We start from the raw sequence: 27,697 nt of genomic DNA, 5'->3' as shown, positions 1-27,697 counted from the left end.
ATCCTCTAAACAAACCTTTTCAAACGAAGTAACGCAGCAAATCCAAATTAAAGATTGTGACAAATGAAAAAGGGAATAAGAACCAGAACTAAGGAGTTTAGAAGTAACATTATTTTTTATAGACTTCAAAATTTAGGGAAATTGATGTTTAAAGATTGGAATATATACAATTTTCATTGAAAAATTAATCCTCGGCTCTAATCAATTAGCAGAAGACCTAATACATTCTCCTAGCCGTGACAAGATTTCCTCACAACTAGGCCGTTCATCTGGTTCTGCCCAGCAATCTACAACACAAAACAGAAAAACATATATATATATATATATACTTTGATAGACTTTATACATAGTATACACTAATAATGCAAAAGAATCAGGTAACCTGTTAAATTATGGGAACAAAAACTACTTTACACTATCACCCTATATGAAAAAATTCCATGAAATATAACAACGCGTCCACAATGAAGAGTAAGATATTCTAATGAAAATTACCTGCAATTAGCTTTCCTAGAGGACCTTCAGGAATTTCTAGCCGTTTTCCATCATTAGCAACAGCATATACAACCTGAATTTGTGAATTTCCATTATATGAAGATTGCACTTGAGGATGAAAGGAAGTGTACTTCTCTTCTGTTTTTTCAGTGGAGCTGACAAGAAAGGTTATGTAGAAATTACCTGGATAGGTGGAACACCTTCCCATGGTCTTTTGAGTGTGTACAGTTCCCATATAATGACCCCAAGACTAAAAATATCACATTTTTCAGTGAAAGGTTCGTTACGGATAAGCTCTGGGGCCATCCATTCTGGTGTACCAGCTGAGGAGGAATCTTGCATGGGCGATGGGGTCAATGATCGGGACAGCCCAAAATCACAGATCTTGACTTTGGAGTGTTTATTTACGAGGCAGTTTCCACTCTTCAGATCACGATGCACAATTTTCATCCTATGTATACACATCAGCCCCCTAAAAAATCACAGAGAAGCAGATGTTAAAGATACATACATAGCAGAGAGCAGATTTAGCCGAACTATAGCACAAAATATTGAAAAAGAATTTTATTGAATTGTTGACCTTATTTATAGACACCTGTTCCAACTAGGACTGTACAATACAATCTTTTTCTAAGTAGGACACTATATACTATTCCTATTCTAAGTAGGATTGCATATATCCATTACTATTCTAACACTCCCCTCAAGCTAGTGCAGACATATGTATCTAGCTTGTTATAAATATAATTACTATAAGGAGAGATGAGGAGTTTGATGAGATATCTGCAAGTTGATCACTCGACTTTGCTAGTGCAGACATATGTATCTAGCTTGTTATAAATATAATTACTATAAGGAGAGATGAGGAGTTTGATGAGATATCTGCAAGTTGATCACTCGACTTCACAAAATTAACAGTCAATCTCAATGTGCTTAGTCTTCTCATGAAATAATGGATTTGATGTATAATGTCAATCAATCTCAATGTGCTTCTCATGAAATACTCAATTTGATGCATAATGCCAATAAAACACAACAATTAAATTACAGTGTTGAACTTCCCAAACCAAGCGTACAGTGACTTATGAAATCGACATACAACGATACTAAACTCCCCCCGAGCAACCACCTAATTTTGTTGCTCGGGAGTATTTAGTAGACTTGTATGTCGATTACGTAATTCAATCTATGGTCTGAAACAGTCTTTGTACACTTGGTTTAGGAAGTTCAAAGGATCTGCAATATCCAGGTCCATGTTCTCAAGCATTGGGCAACGAGAGATTAAATTCTCAAGATATTTGTCAGAAATAGCAACGTTAAGCAATTGCAAGCGAAGAAGCTTACTAAATGCTTGAAAGGTAGGTGAAGGATTGACAACACAATAGTAAAGAGTTAAACGTCTCATCAAAACTAAAGAGGGCAATTTGTACTTTTCATCCTTTGGAAGTTTAAGCAAGAGCCTATTCCATGACAGGAAACATATCAAGTTGTCAATCTAAGAAAAATGTTTTAGATCCGGAATATTAGAAATTCTACATTCTCTAATTGGTCCTTGATGAAGTGAAAACAGATGAAGGAGAATCACACCAAGATTAACTCTAACTTTACGGGTTAATATATCTTCCCATAGCGTATGATCTAGCGTTAGTTTTGGAACTTTTGCCCACTCCATTTCCTTGACAAAATAATCATCCTAACATCATCTTGTAGAGGCAAACACATTAAAAAGACATCAGTTACATCGCCAGGAAGGTTGCTAATTATATCACAAATTCTTCTGCACATCACTTCCGTTATATTTGGAACCGATAGAAAAATCTAGATGAATTTATACAATCAAATTTTTCTCTAAAAATCTCAACTGACAGTATAATGAAAGCGCCATGCAGAAGAACTTGTGATATAATTAGCAATCTTTCTCACGATGTAATTGATGTCTCTACAAGATGCTGTTAGAACGAGTATTTTGTCAAGGAAATGGCGGTAAATGGGAAAACGTATACACTATAGGAAGATCCCGTAAAGTTAGAGCTAAGCTTGGTGTGATTCTCTTTCATCTATTTTCACTTCGTCAAGTACCAACTAATGAGCGTAGAATTTTCAATATTCTGAATCCAAAATATTTCTTAGATTGACAACTTGATATTTTTCCAATCACGGATGAGCTTGAGCAACTCATGCTTGAACTTTCAAAAGGCGAAAAGTTCATATTGCCTCTCAGTTTTCACATGTTCAAAGATGAGGCATTTAACTCTTCAGTATTGTGTTGTCAATCCTCCACCTACCTTTCAAGCATTTAGTAAACTTCTTCACTTACAAATGTTTAATGTTGCTATTTCTGAAAAATCTCTTGAGAATTTTATCTATCGTTGCCAAATGCTCAAGGACATGGACTTGGATATCACAGACCCTTTGAACTTCCCAAACCACGCGTAGAAAGACTACTTCAGACCATAAAGTGACTTACGTAATCGACATACAAGACTACTAAACTCCCAGTGAACAACAAAGTTAGGTAGTTGCTCCAGATAAATAATACGAGAACAGATGAAGAGCTTGGTGAGATATTTGCAAGTTGATCACTCGACTTCACCAAATTGACAGCCAATCTTAATGTGCTTAGTCTTCTCATGAAATACTGCATTTGATGCATAACGTCAATCAATCTCAATGTGCTTCCCATGAAATACTCAATTTGATGCATAATGCCAAAAAAAAAACACTAATAAAATTACAGTGTTGAACTTCCCAACCCAAGCGTGCAAAGACTGTTCCAGACCATACATACGTAAACGACATACAAGACTACCCCTAAGCAACCACCTAATTTTGTTTCTTGGGGTTGTTTAGTAGCCTTGTATGTTAATTACGTAAGTCACTCTATGGTCTGTTTGGGAAGTTCAAAGGGTATGTGATATCCAGTTGTATGTCCTCAAGCATTGGAACCGAGATTATCATATTCTCAAGAGATCTGTCAGAAATAGCGACATTAAGCAATTACAAGCGAATAAGCTTACTAAATGCTTGAAAGGTAGGTGGAGGATTCACAACACAACAATAAAGTGTTAAATGCCTCATCTACGAACATGTGAAAACTGAAGAAGAAAATTTGTATTTTTCGCCCTTTGGAAGTTCAAGCACGTGTTGCTTGAGCCCATTCCATGATAGAAAATGTTAAAGAATGACAAAAGTCCCACATCGGTGGTTAATGAGATGGGTGGACTCCTTATAAGGCTTGGACAATCCTCATCCCTTTGAGCTAGCTTTTGGGGTGTGAGTTAGGCCTAAGACCTAATTTCACATGGTATCAAAGCAGGGCCCGTCTCACCCGATGTTGGGGTCCCCAAAATCAAAATTGCCTACATACCAGATGCTAAGCACTGGGCGTGAGGTAGGGTGTTAAAGAATGATAAAAGTCCCACATCAGTGGTTAATGAGATGAGTAGACTTCTTACAAGGCTTAGACCATCCTCCTCCCTTTGAGCTAGCTTTTGGAGTGTGAGTTAGGCCTAAGACCTAATTTCACATTAAACATATCAAGTTGTCAATCTGAGAGATGTTTTGAATCCAGAATATTAAAAATTCTACACTCAATAATTGGTCCTTGAAGAATTGAAAACATATGAAAGAAAATCACACCAAGCTTAACTCTAACTTTACTGGTCGATATATCTTGTCATAGTGTCTGATCAAGCTTTAGTTTTGCAACTTTTGTCTTCTCCATGGCGCTTCCGTCATATTTGGAACCGATAGAAGAATCTAGATCAAATTTTTCTCTAAAAATCTCAACTCACAATATGATGTAAGCGCCATGCAGAAGAACTTGTGATATAATTACCAATATCTTAACGATGTACTTGATGCCATTGTAATGTGTTTGCCTCTAGGAGATACTGGTAGGACGAGTATTTTGTCAAGTAAATGTTGGTATAAGTGGGCAAAATTAGACACTATGAGAAGATATATCAACCCGTAAAGTTAGAGCTAAAATTGGTGTGATTTTCCTTCATCTGTTTACACTTTGTCAAGGACCAATTAATGAGCATAGAATTTCCAATATTCTGAATCCAAAATATCTCTTAGATTGACAACTTGATATTTTTCCTGTCACAGAATGGGCTCAAGCAAATCATGCTTGAACTTCCAAAGGGCGAAAAGTTCATATTGCCTTCTTCAGTTTTAACATGTTCGAAGATGAGGCATTTAACTCTTCGCTATTGTGTTGTCAATCCTTCACCTACCTTTCAAGCATTTAGTAAGTTTCTTTGCTTACAATTGTTTAATGTTGTTATTTCTGAAAAATCTCTTGAGCATGCTCGAGGACATGAACCTGGATATTTGAGACTCTTTGAAATTCCCAAACCAAGCTTGAAAAGATTGTTTCAGACCATAGAGTGACTTACGTAATCGACACACAAGGCTACTAAACTCCCCTTGAGCAACAAAATTAGGTGGTGGCTCCATATAATTAATACGAGGACAGATTAAGAGCTTGGTGAGATATTTGCAAGTTGATCACTCGACTTCACAAAATTGACAGTCAATCTCAATGTGCTTAGTGTTCTCATGAAATATTGAATTTGATGCATAATGTCAATCAATCTCAATGTGCTTCTCATGAAATACTCAATAAAACACAATAATAAAATTACAGTGTTGACCTTCCCAAACCAAGCGTGCAGTAACTTATGTAATCGACATACAACGATACTAAACTCCCCCCGAACAACCACCTAATTTTGTTGCTTGGGAGTATTTAGTAGACTTGTATGTCGATTACGTAATTCAATCTATGGTCTGAAACAGTCTTTGCGCACTTAGTGTAGGAAGTTCAAAGGGTCTGCGATATCCAGGTTCATGTTCTCAAGCATTAGCCAACGAGAGATTAAATTCTCAAGATATTTGTCAGATTTAGCAACGTTAAGCAATTGCAAGCGAAGAAGCTTACTAAATGCTTGAAAGGTAGATGGAGGATTAACAACACAATGGTGAAGAGTTAAATGCCTCATCAAAACTAAAGAGGGCAATTTGTACTTTTCACCCTTTGGAAGTTCAATCAAGAGCCCATTCCATGAATGGAAACATATCAAGTTGTCAATCTAAGAAAAATGTTTTGGATTCGGAATATTAGAAATTCTGCACTCACTAATTGGCCCTTGAAGAAGTGAAAACAGATGAAAGAGAATCACATCAAGCTTAGCTTTAACTTTACAGATTGATATATCTTCCCATAGTGTCTGATCAAGCGGTAGTTTGGAAATTTTGCCCACTTATACCGCCATTTCCTTGATAAAACACCCGTGCTAACAACATCTCGTAGAGGAAAACACATTAGAATGACATCAATGACATAGTCAGGAAGGTTGCTAATTATATCACAAGTTCTTCTGCATTGCGCTTCCGTCAAATTTGGACACGATAGAAAAACCTAGATCAATTTATACTATCAAATTTTTCTCTAAAAATCTCTTACTCACAATATGATGAAAGCGCCATGCACAAGAACTTGTGATATTATCAGCAGCCTTCCTGACGATGTAATTAATGTCATTCTAATGTGTTTGCCGTGTCATGTTTCATGTGTTTGCCTCAACGAGATGCTAGTAGGACGAGTATTTTGTCAAGGAAATGGAGGTATAAGGGGGTTCCAAAACTAACGCTTGAGCAGACACCATGGTAAGATATATCAACCCGTAAAGTTAGAGCTAAGCTTGATGTGATTCTCCTTCATTTGTTTTCACTTCGTCAAGGACAAATTAATGACCGTAGAATTTCCAATATTCGGAATCCAAAATATTTCACTTAGATTGACAACTTGATATTTTTCCTGTGACGGAATGGGCTCAACTAACTCGTGCTCGAACTTCCAAAGGGCGAAAAGTTCATATTGCCTTCTGCAGTTTTCACATGCTTGAACATGAGGCATTTAACTCTTCACTATTGTGTTGTCAATCCTATACCTACCTTTCAAAGCATTTAGTATGCTTCTTCGCTTGTAATTGCTTAACGTTGCTATTTCTGACAAATCTCTTAAAATTCAATCTCTCGTTGCCCAATGCTGAAGGACATGGAACTGGATATTGCAGACCCTTAGAACTTCCCAAACCAAGCGTGCAAAGGCTGTTTCAGACCAAGGATGACTTACGTAATCGACATACAAGGCTACTAAACTCCCCCATGAGCAACAAAATTAGGTGCATAAGTACCCAACCTAGCACAATTGTGATTTATCTAATTATAAGAACAATATTTAGCTTCACAGTGACTTCTAATTTTTATTTTATTTTGTCTAAGGATCTTAACAGGACTCATTTACAACTTTTCGAAGAGTCACATACATTTCCAAAGTGTGTCCGACTGAAGAAAGTTAATGGAATTTTGAAGTGCAATGGCATGTATCTAGTCGTATGGACAGTAGCCTTTATCAGACACAATGTATAACATTTCTAGGCTTTATGCCAACATTTTGCGAGCACCCCAGAAGAAAATCATTGAAAAGGTAGTTGAAATTAAAAAAATTAGTTGGAAATGAAGAACTATGAATTAGAATCTGAGCACAGAGTTTATGTTGGAAATACCTGCATATATCACAAATCATTTTCAATCTCCTTTGCCAGCTGAGGTTATTCTTCTGTCCACTTACATGAATCAAATGATATAGGGATCCCATCTCCATGAATTCAGTAACCACGGACAATCGAGGTGGAGTTGTGCAAGCACCGAGGAATAGGATAACTGAAAGGAAAAATGTGTATGGCAAACAACTACAGAACTGTTCCTCCACCAAAAGTATATTATTTGAATTTGGTAACATATAAATGAAATGTACTCATATTTCCCATAGAATCTCAAGGATCAAGTGCCTTCTACAACTTTTAATTGCATATTCAATGAAGTGGGTACAAGCAGTATGCCATCACAAACGTGGATTCAGGGAAGAGCAGAAAAATTACCATTTGGGTGGCGAATGCGGCTGCATAAAGGGAAAAGAGATACAACGTTAAGCTAGCTAAATAAGTATAACTGATTTGGTTCACTTTATAGGATGTTCCTGAGGTAAATAGACGAAATGATTTGTTCAGTATTAACTTACCTCAGGATGGATATTTCATTGGCAAAATCTTCAATGTTCTCTTCAGTCAATTCTTGTTCTAGGAAAACTTTAACTGCAACCTCTGTTCCATTCCAAATACCGCGAAAGACTTCTCCAAAAAAACCTTGAAATCATAGTGTGATCAGTCAGCAAGATTTATTTGATATGAGCTCAACAGAAAATTAACAAACATAATCCGTCACATAGTTCAAAGTAAAATTACCAAATATCTGTGAGTGTCCAACTGGGAATCAACCTCAGTTTGGAAATAGGCATGATTAGTCAGATGATACTCATGTCTGTTTGTGACCCTAAATGACCAATGGTATACCTTGATGAATTTTTCAACTTTTGAGATCTTTTACTTGACCATTCTATGAGTACACAACGAACAAAATAATCTAGGTGGATTACGGATTAGGTGTTCATCAATTGCTGAGTTACCTCTAGCTATCAACATTGGGATTGCATGATGATGGGTTAGTTATATAAGTGGAGAATTATAGAATGATTAACAATTATATGAACACCAGTTACATAATCTCCAGGAATGATTAAAAACTGATGATGTTTCCATTTCCACTGTTACAGAACAGAACTAATGAAGATAGAATAACTAGAAACTCATACTTAGTTAATGAACTTATATGTCCGCTTCTACCAAATAATATTCATAAATAAAGAATTGAGAATGCATGATGAGTTTACCTCCTCAACAACAACAACATCATACCCAGTAAAATCCCACAAAGTGGAGTCTGAGGAGGGTGTATGCAGTCCTTACCACTATCTCTTCGAGGTAGAGAGACTATTTCTTAATGACCATCGGCTCAAGCAAATCACAGCAGCAATAAAACGAAAAAAGATAGTGGGGAGAAACATGAAAACTAATAGCAGAGCAGTAGCACATATATACAAGGAACCGTAACAACAACCAAGTGTGATCACTTAGACACAGTAAACCACAAATGATATCAAATACCAAAAGCTAAAGACTATATTAATACTACAACCGACACGGTGCACTTTACTACCACCAAACTAAAAACATGAAAAGGCTAGTAATAGGACAACTCTTACCTACTACCTTCTACCCTTATCCGCCACTTACCTACCCCCTATCTAATGTCATGTTCTTAATAAGATGAAGATGTGTCATATCATGTCTAATCACCTCCTCCCAATAATTCTTCGGCCTACATCTGCCTCTCCTCGACCACACTATACCCAACCTCATACACCTCCTCACCGGGATATCTGCACGTCTCCTTTTCACTCCGTAACCTCAACTTGTCCACCACGGAGGCCACTCTCACTTCAACCTGGATATCCTCATTTTTAATCCTATCGCTCCTAGTACCCACACATCCATTTCAACATCCTCATTTCCGCCACTTGCATCTTTCATTCTTTTGAATTTGAGAGTTCTTGACTGGTCAACACTCTGCCCCATACAACAAAGCCAATCTAATCACCACTCAATAGAACTTACCTTGTAGTTTTGGCGGTACTCTCTTGTCGCACAAGACACTGGATGCATCACTTCATCCATGCCGCACCTATACGATGTGTAACATCATCATCGATCACCCCATTTCCTTGGATCAGGGACCCCAAATACTTAATCTTTCTCTCTTGGAGACAATTTGTGAATCAAGTATCAATTTCACGCCTGCCTCATGCGTCACACCATTTGAATATATACTCCAGTTGAGTTTACCTCTTGACAAAATCAAATGTTCTGAACAAGTATGAGAAAGAAGAAAATCAGCAAAGCAAAGAAACTGTGAAGTTATTATCTAATGAATTCCTATGTACGGAACTTTGTGACCAATCTTGTTCTTTGAACCAGTCAACTGTCAAGGACTTGGAGGATATGAAAATCATCTTGACATGGACTTTTGTCACTTGCAAACTTAAGAGCCAAAACATGCTCAACAGATCCGATTGGAAAGACACTACGTTGCTTATTCAACTACAAGAAAGTTGTGATTTTTTAAAAGAGATTATCAGCTCCCAGGAAGGCAAAAAAAAACTAATCACAACTATCAACGTAGATCAATGAAGCTCATAAATTCTAGGAAAAAGCTTTAATTAATCTTACCAAGAAGGAAATACAAGGCACCCAGTCAATCATTGATTTCTGTCTCTGCCCTCTGCCAAATTACACTTTATGTCTCTCTCTCTCTCTCTCTCTCTCTCTCTCTCTCTCTTTCTTTATTCAATTCTAAGAATCTGTGAAGGAATGTATCCCAGTACAGATAAAACATGGCCGCCAGTCATTATCCATAATTTTGCGCTAATATCCCTTACTAACTCCGCCTATGGGGTTCAGTTAGAAAGAAAAAGAACTATCACTGGAGTTTTTGGATGAATTATGTCATCCTAAAGATGAAAGAGGGATTGGAATTAAGAGAAAGGAAAATATCAACGACACATGCATTATTATGAACAGAAGGTGGAGATTCAGGACTCAACCATCACTGTTGGAAGCTTTTCTTAGAGCTAAATACTGTACCAGAGACCAGTAAAAATGGTCTTCAGAAAACTCTTGGACATGGAAAGGTTTGATGCAGATTAAACTCAAGACTGAGAAGCACATATTTTGGAGAATTAATCAGGGGAATGGAGTTCTTGGTGGGACAATTGGACACTTAAAAGGAACATTAACTATCCAGTGGCCAGGTTCCCGAAGATCTGCTAAACTAGTCAAAGATTTCATGGAGCATGGTAGCTGGAAATTGGAATGTGAATAAGCTGGAAGGAATGGTAAAGGAGCACCTGGTCAGATATGACAGAGGTTCATTCCTTTGTAAAATCTCATTGACATGGAGACAGATTAAAAGAAAATTACGTTTTGATGATTTTAATACTATGTTTGGAAACCAGACTGTGTTTAAATGCTCGTGTTGCAATGAACCACAATGTGAAACTTTACACCATGTACTCGTTGAAAGTGATGCTGCAGTTCCCTTGAGGATTTTTTATTTTTAGTTTTTGCAAATGCCAGGGGCATACAAGCAGCATATTAGGCCTATCAGAAATGTCTTGAGTAGTTGGCGGCAGCTTAAGACTCAGAATGTAGTCGACAAATACATATTACAGGTTGTGCCAACTGCTATTTGTAGGGAGATATGGAGAAGTGGATGTGCTTGTAAGTATGGGGACAAAAGCTGCATTATGAAAAGATTAAAGCTGCAGCATCTTCTTCCCCAAGCATGCAGTATCATATTATGTGGAACATTAAAGCTGCACTAGGAAAAGATTTCGGACATGAATTGGCCAACAAACTGTGAGATGGTTGAGAGTCTGAAACCAGTTACTATATGGAAGTCAACACAAATGGCATGGTCATTAGAGAAGGGATGAACGTGGTGATTTAATCACGGCCTTCCTCTCTGCAGTTGTGTGTAATTTGAACATGGCAGGAGCTAAAGCTGCCAGATTTGGAATTGAATGGTGTTACACAGGGATTTACGAGATTCATATTGGAGCTTCACTGATTATTGATAATATTTTGAACAAGGCTACTAACAAGCAGAAGTTGAGGAGGAGGATTGAAGATATCATTGCAAATCCTAAACCAAGATGAAGCATATGTTAACCATTGTTACAGAGAGGTGAACCAGGTGGCCGACTGCCTGGCCAACTTTGCTAGATCCATCAATGAAGGCATAATATTTTATTCCTTCCAATGACTGCCAACACATGATAATGGCCCTTTCCAACTAGAAAATGGCAACTCCCTAGCATAAAAATTGGATATGACAAAGTGATATTCTTTTATTGGCTAGAATGTATAGCTGATCATGGAAGAAAGAAGACGTAGTAACTTTCTTCTACTTTTTTGTAATAGAGTTGTACCTCTGAGGTTACACCTGCCCCCCGCCCCCCCTTTTTTTTTGGTTGACCTCAATGCTTAATAAAACACGGCCCAAAGTCCATCTGGGTAAGGTTATAAAAAAAATTGCCACAGTGAGCTTTCTCACATTACTGGTCTCAAGCCCGGGTGATGGTGGAGGATTATGGTTGGTGACAATACATAAATCTAGTCAATTTATGATAAATCCTCACCCCAACTTGGCTTGAGGCGTTGTTGTTCTATACCTTACTGGTCTAGGGTTTTATGCTATCAGAAGGAAATGAGAAAAGGAAAAAGAACACGTAACAGATGTTACTCTGTACAGATTATTCTTGACTTTCAGGATGATGATGTGAAAACTTTCAGTGTGGGAAAATAAGGGCAAGTTGCACATAGGTGAAAAATATGCTGCCAAAAGAAAATAGTAAGGAGCAGATTCATGACAATGAATTAACAATTAAGATACCACACTAAGACAAATAAGCATACAAAATAATGGCTACTTGATAAGGGAACATACATCAAACTGTACACAAGAGAAATGTCCCAGAAACTGTATGAAATCATTCTTTCTTTTCTTTTGGCTTTAAACGATTCAATCACTGTCAGCGACTAGCATGTGTTTTCAACCCTAACCAAACAGTAAGTCATGCAGTTAGCATATCGAGTAGATTGAAGCAAGGAATACAGATGTTGTCATATATTGGATGTGGTTCATTTCCCTACTGAATTTAAGAATCACCTTTCGTTTCATTTTTCTATTCCTCAGAGACGTTACCGGCAACTTAAACTAACTTTCAGAACCTGCTATCAGATGAAAAATCAACAGTGTGGTACAATCCACACTGGTTAAAAAATGTAATTACGTCATTCCATGAAGAATGAACACATTACAGATCTTTGGAGGTGACAGGTACACAACTTCTTGGCGAATCATAATTCTTTGTGTTAATTTTCTTAATGTTTTGTGATGCTTTCCTTATTAGTTATGTTTTCTTCACTTTTGTATTTTATTCTTTCACAACTACTTTGATTTGCTGCACTTGAGTGAGGGTCTTTCAGGAAGAGCCTCTCTGCCTCCATGAGGTAGGGGTAAGGTCTGCATACACCTACCCTCCCCAGACCCCAACTATGGGATTACACTGGGCATGTTGTTGTTGTATAGCTATTTGTGTTCAAAAAAACGAAAATAGCAAGAGAAATAAATGCAGATGGACCCTAACATGTGAAATGAGCAATGTCCACTGACCAACCACCTGTGTTCCCACCCATAGGAAAGCATTTAGTTAACTGCTACTCAATGCACGACTCAATAAGCACATGAAGCTTCAACTATACGTGGGTTAATTAGGTGTCATATTGTAGTATATAAGAAGAATGTATACCAATTCCAACACGTGCTCCAATGGTTATTTCAGAGAAATCAATGTTCCATTCATCAAATGGCAACAATGGTTTGTTGAGGATCCTTGATGATTCTATCACTTTGTCCAATCTTGACATCATATCAGGACTGCCAAAAATTCCTGCTGCCTTGCCTCTGCCATAGCTCCAGCGTGGTGATGAAGGCAGGGATATTGCTTTGTCAGATGGCAAGCACTTCCTGTGAAAATGCGGTGCCTGACCTTTTTCACTATTTCCTGTATTTAGGTCATCTGAACGGAAATTTTGCACCTGGAAAGTGGTTGATATGATGAATGTCATTATTGAGTTGAGCAAATTCTATGGCTCTAATTCTATCAGTTAATCCAACCGACTCGCAAACAAGTTAACGAGCATAGAAAACAAGGTCTTACCGAGTTAGAGAACCGGTTGGAAGTGGCTATAAGAAACATATTATGAAAAGTATTAAGCACAAATTATTGAAAGCAATATCACAAATTAAACACACTAGGAGAAATATTTAACGTTCACGGCTTCGCTTTTCGGAAATTGAAGTGGATTTCTTGAAGAATGTAAGAAAATTTTTCTGAAAGAAAACTATAAGCACAGGTCCTCAGCATGTTTAAGATTTTCTATTTCCTTTTATGACAATGGTGTCTGGAGAAACTTTTGCTCCACTAATCTACCAAGAAAACTGCTACACCCAACAAGCACAAGTGCTGGGTTATCCATCAAGGTTGGAGCAGATGAGCACACACTGAATGTTGTTGTCACGATCCGAATTTGGGATGTCCAATTGTTACTCCTACGCCTCAACCTCTTAGTCAACACTTGGCAACCATTTTTAAGCTCATATAATAAGCATAGCCCGTTGTGTCCTTCATGACATACTAATACCTGCCAAAGGTAACTTCCTCTGCAACAAATTTGGATTTAGTTGGAGGAAGTTTTGTTTATTCTGAGATAATATTTGGGTAGATTTGTAAACTGGAGTCACTGCACCAGATTAGACCCAATTTAAGCTTAATGTGGATTGGGTTCCATCCAGGGGTAGGTTGATTGTACTAGTTGTCATATTTTTTATTTCATCTTTTCAACAAAATGGAGCTTGAGGCTAATCACATTTACTGTTATGAGCATCTGCCTCAGATCCATCCAAATAAGAATTAGTCCAATAGGAATTTACTGTCCTTTCCTTAATTACAAAAGATGTAGTCAATCAAAAACATATTTTACCTATTAAATTTAAAATATGTCTGGAATAACTTCCAAATTTTAGAGTTACCTATCAAAAGGTCTTGGAAGCAAGTTTATCCAGAAAAGTCTAAGAAAAACAGCTATAGATACCTGTGTATCATTTTGTAAACAAGGAGTTCAAGAGAACAAAACACTCACTTGATGACCAGAATTATCTCCCCCTTTCCTTGTAGACAAATCAAATGTTGCTTGTTCTGCTGAGAGATGATTTTTCTTCATAGTTGCATTCATTTCCCGAACAACCCTACATTCAAGGTCAGAAAATGCTTACAAGAAATGCAGAAAGTTGGTGTAACCTAGAAGGAAATAGGTGTTGTTTATGTATATCTCTTGCATAAGAATAGATCTGGATGGCTCATTCAGCTAAATGGAGTAAAATGGGGGCGTCTCTGTACCACATTCATTTCTCGAACAACCCTACATTCAAGGTCAGATAAATGCTTACCTGAAATGCAGAAAGTTGGTGTAACCTAGAAGGAAATAGGTGTTGTTTATGTATATCTCTTGCATAAGAATAGATCTGGATGGCTCATTCAGCTAAATGGAGTAAAATGGGGGCATCTTTGTGCCGCTTATAAATTTTGCTAGAAGATTCTGCAACCCTGTGGTGCATTTATTGTGGTGCCAAAACGGACACTATTAAAGCGATTGAGGTGGTTGTCAGTTTTCTTTAAAGGTAGTTGTCACTTTATAGTCATTTTATCTCTCAAGCTATTCTTGTCAAAATTGAGACGTCTTTTTTGTCATGTCATTCCATGAGTTGTCAAAACTAGTTGTACAGCTCACAGTGGAAATACAAGATGTCAAAACAATTCGATCTAGTTACATCCTCATTTGGAAAAATCTTAGCATTGTATGTACAAAAATGATGTTAAACCTCTGCTATAACTATTATTCCGCATAACTTGATAAGCGACATATAATAACCGTTCTCTCAATTTTTACTTGTCCACTATACTAAAAATAGATATCACCCTTCGGGTTTGGGGTGACGCAGTGGTTTGAGCTTAGGATTTTCATGTTGGAGGTCTCAAGTTTGAAATCCCTAGTCAGCGAAAGTAAGGAGTTTGCCTTATGAGTCGAGCTCGCCGCACGAGGCTTGTCTAGTGCAGGTTACCTCTCCTATGTGGTTTGCGAGCTATTGCATAAACCTTGTGCACACCCAAAGGGTAGCGGGTGCGGGTTTCCCTTGTCATAAAAAAAATAGATATCAATTTTTACTTGTCCAGTTTAGAAAATCGAGTAATAGTTTATCATTCAGATCCTAATTATCCTTATTATAAACTAAATTGTTTCCCTATGCATTTTTCGAACATATTGAATTAATTGTATTCAAAGGGTAATATAGTAAAATTTTCATTCTATTTTTTGCTCCTAAAGGGGTGTTTCAAGTCAATACTGGACACCAGTAAAATGGACTAAGGGAGTAAGTATATAGTCATTTGGAGCTAAGTATTGAAAATTGTCTTTTTAAGAGAATGTGAAACTATTTTGCTAGGGAGAAAAGGAAATGGAGGATAAAAGAAGAAGAAGAAAGGAGATGCCTGAGCTAAAGGTAATGCTCTCTCTGTCTCAATTTATGTGATGTTTTTTGACTGGCATGGAGTTAACGAAAGAAAGACCTTGAAGTTTGTGGCCTAAAACAAGCCATGGATGTTTGTGTAAATCATCTCATTAAGGGGAAAATGAACATTTTAAAGTTAAATTGTTACCAAATATAGAAATGTGTCACTTTTTTGGGGACTGACCAAAATGGAAAGCGTGTCACATAAATTGGGACAAAGGGAGTAGGTTTAGTTAGAGACAAAGGGACATGGTCAACCTTACAATGTCATCACCAATCTCCGGAATCATGCTAATGGACCTCCGTCTTCTTCTACGAGTGTGTATAGGTGATGCACCAGCAGACCTGCAGTCAGTTCAATTCATGTGTCATGTTATGATGCTAAGCCTTGAGATGCAGACAACACTTCCAGAGAACTTCTGCCTCTCCAGAAAGAGACAGGAGTAAGCATAATGGCAAAGAAGCATAAAGTTAACAAATCATCCTCAGCAGAATAAGAACGTTGAATCATTTTTTTGAATAAAAACATTGGATTGTTTGCACTTTCCCATAAAATAACAGAGATCGGGGATAATCGATAAGAAGCAAAATCTTCATGCTGTTGACACAGTTCAAAGAGTAAGAAGCCGAAGTGTATAAGGTACACCTTTCGTATACATTGAGCCAAACAACCACAACGACACACCTCAAATACATATGAACTCCTAGTTCACTAAGGAAAATTAAAACAGCTCCACCTGTCAATGGATCATGCCACTTTCAGTTCTCGTTTCAAGCATGATCTGTCGGGTTGAATATATTACACGACCAGGCTACTGCCTAAAAATAAAATTCTATCTTTTTCTTTGATGACTAAAATTCAAGCCTCTATTATGATCCTAAAGTGCTCAAGGAAACTTTTAGATACATAACACAGCAATTAACCATAACACACCTCAAATATATTATACATATGAACCCTCCAACTTCACTGGGGGAAATGTAAAACAGCTACGCCCCTCAATGTACAACAATTCACAGATCATGCATACATATCACTTCTTCGTTCAACCATGATTTGTATGCTTGAGAATATTATGCTACCAAGGTAGTATAATGACATATTTGACTTAATAGAGAATCAAAGAATAGGAAAACAATTATACAGCCAGATTGTAACACTTAGAACGCAAAATGCTATAGTTGATGCAATTGAATAATTTATAATTATTAGACGTTTGATCTTTACACAAGAAAAAGTACAATGAAAGGGAAAAACAACACATAGACACAAGATTTATTAACATTACTGACAAATAGATGTGGCGACAAAAGGGAAAGGAAGGCTCTAATACTAAATTGATGTAGCACCTAGAATGAAGCAGAGAAAGGCAGGGGGGAGAATTGAGAAAGGGAATAAGAGAGAGATAAAGAAAGAAAGAGAGTCTGAGTGAGAGAAAATAAGGGAGAAGGAGTAGAAGATAGAGAAATTTTAACCAAATTTAGCAAAACAAAAGCATAAGGGTGTAGGATAAGGAGTTTAAGTAGAACTCTTGAAATTACTAGACCTCTCTCTTTAACTACAAAAAGGAGACCTTTTATTCAACTAGAAGATAAATATTTCTCTAATACTTAAAAAGAAATTTGTTTGATAAGATAAATAAAAATCAAAGATACAGATAGTATAATCATATCATTTTTTTTTGACAAAGGTAACAAGTTAGTATAATCAATCATTTGTTAAGTTACATAATTCTCCACCAATAATTAAGCTCGATCCCGAGGAGTGGAACTGTTGGTGCACCTCCCAAAGAACCTTCTTGAAATACTAACTGAAGAAGACGAACAGATCCATCAACTAATGGAAGGAATAACAATGATTGATGCTAAGAAGTACAGTAGTGTGATAAATCAAACTTTATCAACGATAGATGCTAAGAGGAGAATCAAACTTCAAACCTCAGATTTGACACAACATCAAAGTACCAGCAACCGGGATGAGATCAAAGCAAAAGGAGGAAATGAGAAAGGGGTGAAAGCGAGGAGAATAAGAGGGACATGAAGAAAGGAGAAAGATTGGTTGAGAGGAAAATAGAAAGATGGAGAGGAAGGAAAGAAGGAGATCCGAGAAGCGAGTTTGAAAAAGAGGATAATAGAAAGAGAAATTGTAATGCCAGATCAATTTTGCAAAACATAATTGAAGCCTCCAAACAAGTTAGTTAGAGTTCTAGTTTTAGGTTGAGAATTGTAAACAAATCAGAACTTTTGAAACTAGAACTCAATAAGCTAAGAAGATAGCATAATACTGTGTCTGTAACTAAAAGATAAGATCTAAGTAAAACATAAAGATAAACAAAACTAAAGGCTATTTTTTCTGTAATTGTTTCTTGAGCTACTCCACTTATTATTCCAATCATTTAGATTAAAACAAAACTGGAACAGGATACTTTCATCAGGTCAATATCTTTAAGACCAACTAGAAGACTGAAGCCGTTAAAAGATAAAGGAAATGTATGTTCCTTCAAACTGACAATTTCAGATAATTATTAATCTAAATATATAAGAAATGGTAGAGTTTGAACCTTGAAGAAGTAACGTCATAGTTGCAGTCCTTGAAAGACTGTGCACGACCACCAAGAATAGACCTCCCAGGTCCCCTCAAGAAAGGATGCTCTGGACTGAAAAAAGGATTTCAAGTTTAAGTATCAACAGAAAACCTAAAACTCTAACAGCCAACATAAACTCATGTAACTGTGAAGTAAAAAAGATTGCTTTATAACAAAATTTGGAAAAATTCAAACATCCTGAGATATAAAATAAACATCTTTGTTTTTACGAACTCGCAACAGTCTTACGATAAAATTTGAGACCATCTTGAAACTTGCAAATAATGAAATAACTAACAGCAATTCTTACAAATCAGAAGTATGAAATAGGACTACTTTTATATGATAGCTATACATGGTTACAGTAAATGGGGAGATCCACTTTTACCCACAGATAATTGAACCTGCTGTACGAACATAGAGAAATACACATAGCTTTCAGACTAAAATATAGGATCAACCAAGACAGAGTGACTCCAAATGTAAATATTTTATATTTATGATATAGTTAATATTTTAAAAACAATTGAAGGTAGTGATGACTCTATGTTTCTCTAAAGAAAAAAAAAACACAAAAATTAATCAGCCCAAACTACATAGACCTATCTCTAGGTATATAAGGAGGTAATCATCTAGCAGTGTATCAGTAGGTTGCAATTGAATATGCAACTTTTAGAGGTCTATGCGTCCTGGTCCAGCCCTATAAATTTTATATTCCAAGCCTGAATGAAGAAATATCTTCTTATTATTATTTATCAATTTATTTGGTAAACTGACCAACAAGCACAAAAGGAAGAAGTCATTAGAAATGGGAACAGAAAAGAAAAAGGCAAAATTCCAACTGCAGCTCAAAAGCTGCATGGAGTTCCACCTCTCTTTAATTTCTCTTTCTGGAGAAACCAAAAAAATTATAGTTCCTAACCTTTATAAGTAAAAACATTAATAATAACTAAATAAAATAAATATCAATCAATTCAACTGATATCTATCATAAGAATACTTTAACTCTCTTTCATTTTAAACTAATTACAAAGTTTCACAGGATAGGATCTTTTGGGCTTGTTTATATTTACAGATTGGATCAAATTAATCAGAGGATTAGCTGCAGAGACCTCATCTCATTTTAAACAGTCCCTTTAGTTAATTCCATGAACAAATTTAAGTTTCAAGTTGTAAGACCCTCATCGCTTGCATTTGAAACAGAACTCATATTCCTTAGTTCTCTCAGGAGACATGAAATAGATCATCTTCTAAAGAAGAGGATAATGATCATTGGCATGCAAGAACAATTACATCAGAAAGCAATTGGGAGTTGAATCTCTAACTTCAGCTACTTAATCTGGATAAGTTAGACTTAGGACTCTCTGTATCTTAAGTCCTTTAAGGCTATAAGACAAACTGAACCTTGAACTTTAGGCCCTCTGTTCAGATACAACTTTGTTCCTTCCATGCCAAAGTGAACTTTTGACATCGGGCTGACTGTGTGATACGCTGAAGAAAGTGAATAACACATCAGAAAACACAAGGCAGTACTCAAAGGAACAAAGAGAGTAATTTGTTCCTTGTAAAATCTAGGAAAATTAAGATGAAGAAGACTGGACAGAATATAAAGATGTTTATCCATACAGAGTTTTGAAAGCAACTGCATTATTACTCAAACTTTCCTCATCATCGAACTGCAGCTATATGCTTGTCACAGATGGGCTAAATAAAGTCATTGGGATTCATCCAGCTTATGCCAATACAAGGACTGCCTTTTCACATGCATAAGTGAAACGAAATCAAAATTCTAATTTATTCTTTTAATGAGAAAGTTTTATCTTTATTGTTAGTAGTTATGCCCAACTTCCTAACTTCATATGTCCTAATTCATGTGTCAAATGACTTTGATGGAAAATATTGACAAACTTTAGACTGATACTTGATCCATAGGTGCCAAACTTCAATGGCTGAAAACTAATGCTATGCATGTGTTACATCACATAAGTTTTAGATGCCAAAGACTGAAATTGAATAGAAGTCTATTGTTCAACAATTTAAAACATGAAAGCCAGACTAAAACAGTTAGTTGATTCTGAATGGGTTATAAACAGTACCACAAGATGTTGAGTGTTCCCTATCGGAAGTCAAGAGAAGAGAATCATAAAAGGAATAGTCTACAAAATTCTTGATGACTATGGCATAGCAATTTGAAATCACTAGAATTAGGAAACTCTCCATATTTTACACTAGGTATTTTTGTGGGATTACACTGGATATGATGTTGCTGTTTTCCTTCTGTCAGTAGCTCAAACTTCTATACAAAAGCTCTCATATTACTTATATGTTGTTAACCACTAATTTTAACAAGAGTTTCTCTTCTCTTCTTTTCTCTTCTTTCAGTGCCTCTACATTCTTGGTAGGGATTAAGTAGCTTTTGCTTACCAGTAGGTTGTCTAACAACATCTACCGAGACAAAAAATTATGCATTCCCATTGTTTACTATTCCTGCCTCTTATAGATGATAATTTCGACAGCACTGGACCTCTTTCAATGATTGTTAATATCAATACAGATCCTCTCTTTGGTGACTGACTCGACGTCTCCGTCCATCTTTCTGATGACGCACTGGCAGAATCATGCCTATTCTGCCAGAATTATGGCTGTTTTTCTAGAAAGTTGTAATGCTACATGCGTGTACCAGTAACAAAAAGACCAAGGTGGCATTTCGGAAGTACATACACCCACTTTTTCCCAGGATGAGCCTCTGCAGTAATTTTCTGGTAACAAGGTGCCGTGACATCTGAGATTTCGGGACGAGCCAGCAGTGACGAATTGAGAAGTCTATCTTCATGCATATAATTTAGTTTACAATCCTCTAATGCCCCTAATTACATAATTATTTCGGGAGCATTTCCCTACTTGCAATATAGATATCCTTGCCATATTTATGAATTCGTAACAGTTCAGGAGAATATAATAGAGAAAAGTAGTGAATTTTACGTTTACCGGAAGTGGACAAGGACAACTGAGATAGGCCTAGAACTATCTTTCTGGACTGACAAATAACTAAAAATTCTAATTGGTGCCCACGTTACAAGAGTTTAATTTTCACCAATCACCAGCATAAGAACATTAACTTTGGCCCACATTCTTTCCAACTAACATTAGATAATATAAATGTCAATTTATTTAAAATGGTTAGTGTGTACTCATCAAAAAAGTAACACACACACACACATATATGTATATATAAATCATGTCAGGTCAACCAGAACAATTAGTTTGAAAGAAAGGGATAAAAAGTTTGCATTTTAAACAAATATCATGCAAACTAGCCTTCCGAAGTTTTATACCCTTACCTTCCAGTGCCACTGTAGTCGGAACTGAAACAGGTAGGACTAATGGGACCCATCGGTGAGTTACATGAATCAGTTTCTACAGAATCACTCTCACCAAAGAAATGTGAGCGATGTAGCTGCTTCGTTGAACAAGGAAACAGCTTGCCAGGACAATGCATAAGGTCAACCAGTAGTTCTATAGAATCCAGAATGACTGTGACATAGATGTGCTTAGATGAATCTGCACACTCCAGTGCTCCTCCTCTTGGGAAACCCTAATATTAGTTAGAAGATAAAATGGAGGGAATTGAAAGAAGAAATAGGAGTTGGGAAGAAGAAGAAAAGAAACTCCAGAATGATTGTGCATCGAATGGAAGCTTGAAAATTCAACTGAATACGATTTACTTAAACACAAAAGATGGAAAAGATTTTTTATTTTTTTTACAATTACTGAAAGCAGACTGACATTTGCAAGAGAAATAAAAAGCTCACCACAATCAGCTTGCACTCAAGGCCCACAGTATCAGCAAGAACTTTGAATAAGATTGCTCGAGAATGGCAGGAACCATCCTTTATTTGGCACAGCATGTGGATTCCTTGACTACCCAAAGCATGTGAGACCTCCTCAAGTGTACCACTCACATGAGTGGACTTGTACTTAGGATGCTTATAGAAATCACAAACCTAACCACAGTGTATGCTGTCAGACTAAAACCACACAATCTCAGGAAATCAGAGTTTTCGGGTAAATACGCCAGCAGTTAAGTCATCTTTTAATTTAGAAAACTTAATTCACAGTTACACAATAAGCTCATGTAATACAGAATTAGGGGTTATATCAAGACTAACTTTTTTTCCTGCATGATAGTCCTAGATGGCTTCATGCATTAAAGGACTGCCAAATTCATATGATGCATTTAGAAAAGTGAAACAGATAACAAAAACTGATGAAAAATAATTAATCAGAAAAAAATCATTTTGATAACGAATCTTGGGCTCATCTTTTTCTTTTCCGGTATCACATAGTTCCACAAAATTATATGGAAATTAAAATTGAAAAACCCTCCATATGGATAATATTGTTTCCGGAGGAATAATTGGTTCAAGAAACTAGGAGAACTTTTGAAAAAAAATCAAAAATACATTGAAACTACATACTTCCTTAGAAATAATTTGTTGAGAACTTTTGAGTTTGTTGAACTCTTACATTTGAGAAACCTTAATTTGTATTTGACAGAAGATGGTAATGTAATTTCAGTTTCCTTTTCAACTCTGCAAAATATACTAAATATTATACATATATTTTAACGACAGCTTAATCTTATTTATGCAATATTCTGATAACATCTTAATCTTAGATATGCATTATGGTTGCTAACACAACTGGAAAATGTAAAAGAAAAGTTATCATGCCTTCTACTAGAAAAAGGAAACTAACAAGAACTAAACCCCAGTATAGACAACAGAATAATAGATGACGCACCAACCCTGCAATCTTCTTCACAACTACAGCTGGAGTCGAACTCAATCCTTTCACTAAAGTGAGAGTGAGCTGTTTTAACATGGAAAGCTTCTTATCTTTATGCATATTGACAAGAATAACATTAGGTCGAAGACCCTCTGTCTCCAAAGCATAAAGGTCATCCAAAGATGGAATAGTATCGAACAGCTCCTTGAATCTTCTTTCCTGCAGAAACTCAAAATTAGAACAATATTGAGTTGACAAGATCCCATCCAGAAAAGAACCAAAGCAAACAAAGGTACATATTCAGAATGTCATGTTAGCAACATAATTGACCCAACAAAAAAAAAGTGTGCTACACTAAAAATATATGATTCAATTTCTCATCTTTCCATATTAAAAGAATTCATCCAAGTGAAGAAGAAGAATCCAAGACCACGCAAAACTATGTTCTACTCACTGGAATAACAAAGTAGAAACCATCAGGAATAGGCTCTGCAAGTTCCCCTGTGTCCCACAGAATCTGAGACGCTCTCTTTGATGCTAAGCCCTCTCGCTCCTGTTTGCTGCTCAATACAGTAGAGTTTGCTTTATCTTCGGAAGAAACCAGAGTGATCAACTGCAGTTTGTCGGAAATATCTGCTGGCCACCAAGGAGAATCGGGAGGCAGAGCCTCTGCTGGCCCGGTATCATTTCCTGTCTTTTCCATCTCCTCAAAGATTCAAAATTCTATATCATGTTCAGCAGATTGTGACCCGTAACTGATAACCGTACACGAATCCAATATATCTCCAAGAAAAAATTCAGACAAGCTCTATGAGATGTCCTGGTAAAAGCATGACAACAAAATGTAATTAATTTTACCGTTAATGAAGCGCACGCCTTGTTCTCCAGAAAGATGCTGAAGTAAATAACTGGAACTTGATTTGGTGTATTGCTCGCATCTTACGAAAATTTACTAGTCACTGAGAAGAGGCTAAATCTGTTAGATCCCGCATCAATTGGGGATTTAAAAATGGGTCTTCTAATATGGTTGTGAGAAATTTAAGAGAAGATATTATTGAATTGTGTTCTACATTATTACACTGAAAACCCTATTTATAGACACTATATGACAACCATTCCAAGTAGGATTTTATATACTATTCTTGTTTTGATTCCTATTCTAGCACTACCCTCAAGCGGGTGCATAAAAGTCATACGTCCCCAACTTGTAACAAATGTAATTGATACAAGGGCTAATGAGGAACTTCGTGATGATATATGTCGGTTGATCATCGACTTCAAATATTTTGTAACAATAACTCCTAAGAGTATCTTTTCACTGACAGTGAAAGTCAGTCACAATGTGATGAAATATTGGATTTTGATGCAATATGAAGGGCCGCTTGATTATCACACACAAGTTTCATCGGATCGATTTCTCACAAATTCTCCCCCCTAAACAAAACTCAAAAAGCTCTTAGAACTACATTGTGGATGCTACCAAATTAGAACGAATGAGCTACTATTTATAGTCAAAAAATCATTTCATAGAAGAGAAAGGACTAGCCAAATATGGAAAATTGTGTTTTTCTTGTTAGAAAAGGAAAACTCAATTATGATAAGAAAATCAGGGCAAACACCCAACAATTCTCCCCCTTCGCCTGCCTGAGTTACTGACAAATTAAATTGCTCCAAGTTTATCCCAATTTCTTGGTTTACCATTTGTGTCTCCATATTATATCGTCTAAGCTTCAAATATCCAATCCTGCCCATGCGGGCAGGCTAAGACCAATTTTTTATCAGTATCAAAGAGATGGAACTTGGTCCAGAGTCTAGTTTTCACTTTTGATGAAGTTCAGTGTCAAGTTTTCATATCCAATAACATTCATACCTATTCGACTGACAAAATATGCAAGCAAACCAAATCTGAGGAAAACATAAAATAGAAACATCCAAAAGCATAGCCAGATACTAGAGATAAAATAATAAAAAAACATAGCCCAGAGTCACAAATAAAAGCAGTTGCAAACTGATTGTGTTAGGCTAGTTTTTTTATTCCTATTTCAAGTTAACTCTGACTTTCCAGACTACATGAGACACCAGTAGAAATCAAAATAGTGAGAAACTGACCCATATTGGGCAAAAACAACGAAATGAGCGTACAACTGAACCTGGGTCATTTGTACTTCTCTTTTTGACGATGGTAACAGTAGGGTCGGTCAATTGTACTTTTCTAGCTTTAAGAAAAGGAGACATTTCAAACAAGACAGTAACTAACTAGGTAAAACTGAACTCCATGGACAAAATATTGCAAGTCTAAATGTACAACAAATATTTCCCTCTTTTTTCCAGCAAAAAAGTGCATTAATTTTTTGTCCCTTCCTCAAAAAAATATGTGAGATCAGGCCTCCCTCGCTAAGAAGATATCCTCTGAACTTTGGGTCAAAAACACATAAAGGGAGAGAAAATATATTGGAGTTCCTTTTACAGAATTTTGTATTTACATATTCGGATAACCTCCATTCCGGGCTAATTGTGCATAGCTCTTGCAACTTGCAAGCCTCTTTTGAATGAGATCAACATCCAAAACCAGATATTGGACTGAAAGGTCATTGAGATGTGCTGGTAGATTCCAGGAACTGATCTGATTATTTAAAATGTGGGCTTTCTGCCCCCACAACTTCAAGTTGCCTAGAATTCTAATAAAATGAAGCAGTCGATACGATCATTCCTAGGGGAAGGTCCTGATACAAAGCACATGGAAACAAAAATGGACTGTGAATATGTGTGTCCATGACAAGGGAGAGGTAAGTTAACTTCTTTAAAATTATTATGATGATATCTGAATAATTTGAGCAAAAGCTACTTTTACTTGTTAACAAAAATCTCTGGTCAGTAGACATCTCTCAGGAATGCCCATGGATTTGGGAAAAGTATTTGCTCTCATTTCTGCTGCGAGGAGTTAGATTAATACAAGAAATGAAAATGATTATCGAGCTTCCCTTTGATTTAAGCCCAACTATCCTCATCCCAGATACGTGAATTTTCCGGGTAAGTGCTTTGAGTTCAACTAGGAAATTTACCAGTGATACAATTGACATTGTTATTTTTAAGAGCTGAACCTCTGCAGCCTAGAGCAGAAGTTGTACAGGGACTTATTTTGAAACAGTCTGCTAGTTTAATTTTCTTTATTCTGGCACAAACACTCTAAGCTTTGATTTATATGACCAAGGCCACTATCAACTTCCTTAAGAGTCCACTGTCTTTATCTTTCTACTCATGCTAATCTTGAGCGGCACATTTTTCTATCAATCCTAAAGAATGAATGTCCTGCTACTTTAATCATTTCTTCTTCTTCTTTTTTTTCTGAAGGATAGGACTTAGGAGAGAAAAAAGATTAATTATGTCACCGTACATTCTTTCCATCAGCTGACTACTCAAAATTCAGGTTTTCAGCATCCCAGTATGAAATATCAAAATTCACTTTGACATCACCATGTTAACCACGCCTCTAATTTTCTTTGACCATTACGTTTCACCTTTTATAGTAACAACACAGAAGAACCCCAGAAAACATCTGCCATGCCTTTCCATCCAACAAATCAATATTTTCAGCCCTAAAACAGCCTGATCAATTTCACTGCCTTTAATGAGTGATTCCATCGTCCTAATGCAGTAAAACTCTGAACTTTACAGGTGCAACTGTCTCGAGCTAAGACACCATGTCTTTCATCTCATTCCAAGATTAATTTAAGCAAAAACAGCCATAGATTAATTATCTGCAAGGATAACTCGAGCAATATAGTAAAATCTTTGACTTTAATACTGCATTCCCTAAATAGAAAAATAACCCCCAACCCATCCCTCATACAGAATGTCCATCAAGGTGTAGCAGCCCAGCCCACTAGTATATTGTCCACTCAGACCCTAGACCCTTCCGATTTAAAACGCGTCACTAGGGTGTACGGCCTTCTTATACACCCACCATCTCTTCCGCGCTTCTCCAACGTGGGATCTTATCCTAAGCTAGGCCGTCACACGAGGGACACTCAGAGTTACTCCATCCAAAGATTGGCATTTAAAAAAAAATACTCCTCTAACACAGCTAATCCAATAGAAAAGAACCTCAGCTTGTAAAGATTTGGATGACTATAATCCCAACAAAAGGGTTAGTAATTACATTGCAGCAAAAAATTGAAACTTGATCACATAAAACTCCAATGCTGCAAATTTGGTAATGCCCCAAGTAAGAAAAAATAATCATATTGTTGCTTTTCATAAACCTAAAACCCCCTATAGCATTATACCCAATATCACCAAATCCGAAAGCTATAAAAGCTAAACAATAGTAAAGAGGGATACCCACATGAAAATACTGTATTACCTAGTATTGGAGAACGAGAAGTGTTGAATGGTTGTTGAAATCATACCATCTGAATCTGAATGGAGCTGACTTTGCTTTTGTGATTCGTTTATTTATTTCTGAATCTGAATCTGTATGATTATAAAATAGTATTTGTGATTTGAGAGAAGGGGTTTGTCGGGATTGAGGAAAGTGTTAGTTTGGCAATGGCTGTGGCAATTTCCACTACACTTCCGGCCATTCCTCTTCTTCTGCTTCACTTCTACCACTTTTCGGATCTCGTTATAACTGTCACTCATTCAATCTCATTATTTCTAATTAATGCATT

General features: G+C 36.5%; 1 protein-coding gene across 1 annotated transcript; it reads right to left on the bottom strand.

Annotated features, from left to right (window-relative positions):
- Nucleotides 1-96: 96 nt before the first annotated feature.
- On the bottom strand, nt 97-27,697 carry LOC107012033 (probable serine/threonine-protein kinase SIS8). Its single transcript, XM_015211752.2, has 15 exons — nt 27,391-27,697; nt 23,482-23,847; nt 23,043-23,246; nt 22,052-22,243; nt 21,581-21,834; nt 18,216-18,311; nt 15,913-15,999; nt 14,229-14,334; nt 12,836-13,124; nt 7,589-7,712; nt 7,449-7,468; nt 7,074-7,230; nt 679-967; nt 496-568; nt 97-287 (listed from the first exon to the last, which is right to left on the bottom strand). Exons 2-15 carry the CDS (start codon nt 23,728-23,730, stop codon nt 202-204), a joined length of 2,226 nt encoding a protein of 741 aa, XP_015067238.1. The 5' UTR covers nt 23,731-23,847; nt 27,391-27,697; the 3' UTR covers nt 97-201.

This window comes from Solanum pennellii, chromosome 2, assembly GCF_001406875.1.
Source record: "Solanum pennellii chromosome 2, SPENNV200".
Lineage (NCBI taxonomy): Eukaryota > Viridiplantae > Streptophyta > Magnoliopsida > Solanales > Solanaceae > Solanum > Solanum pennellii.
Note: the sequence above shows the minus strand (reverse complement) of the source record. Positions and strands in the feature narration are given on the sequence as shown.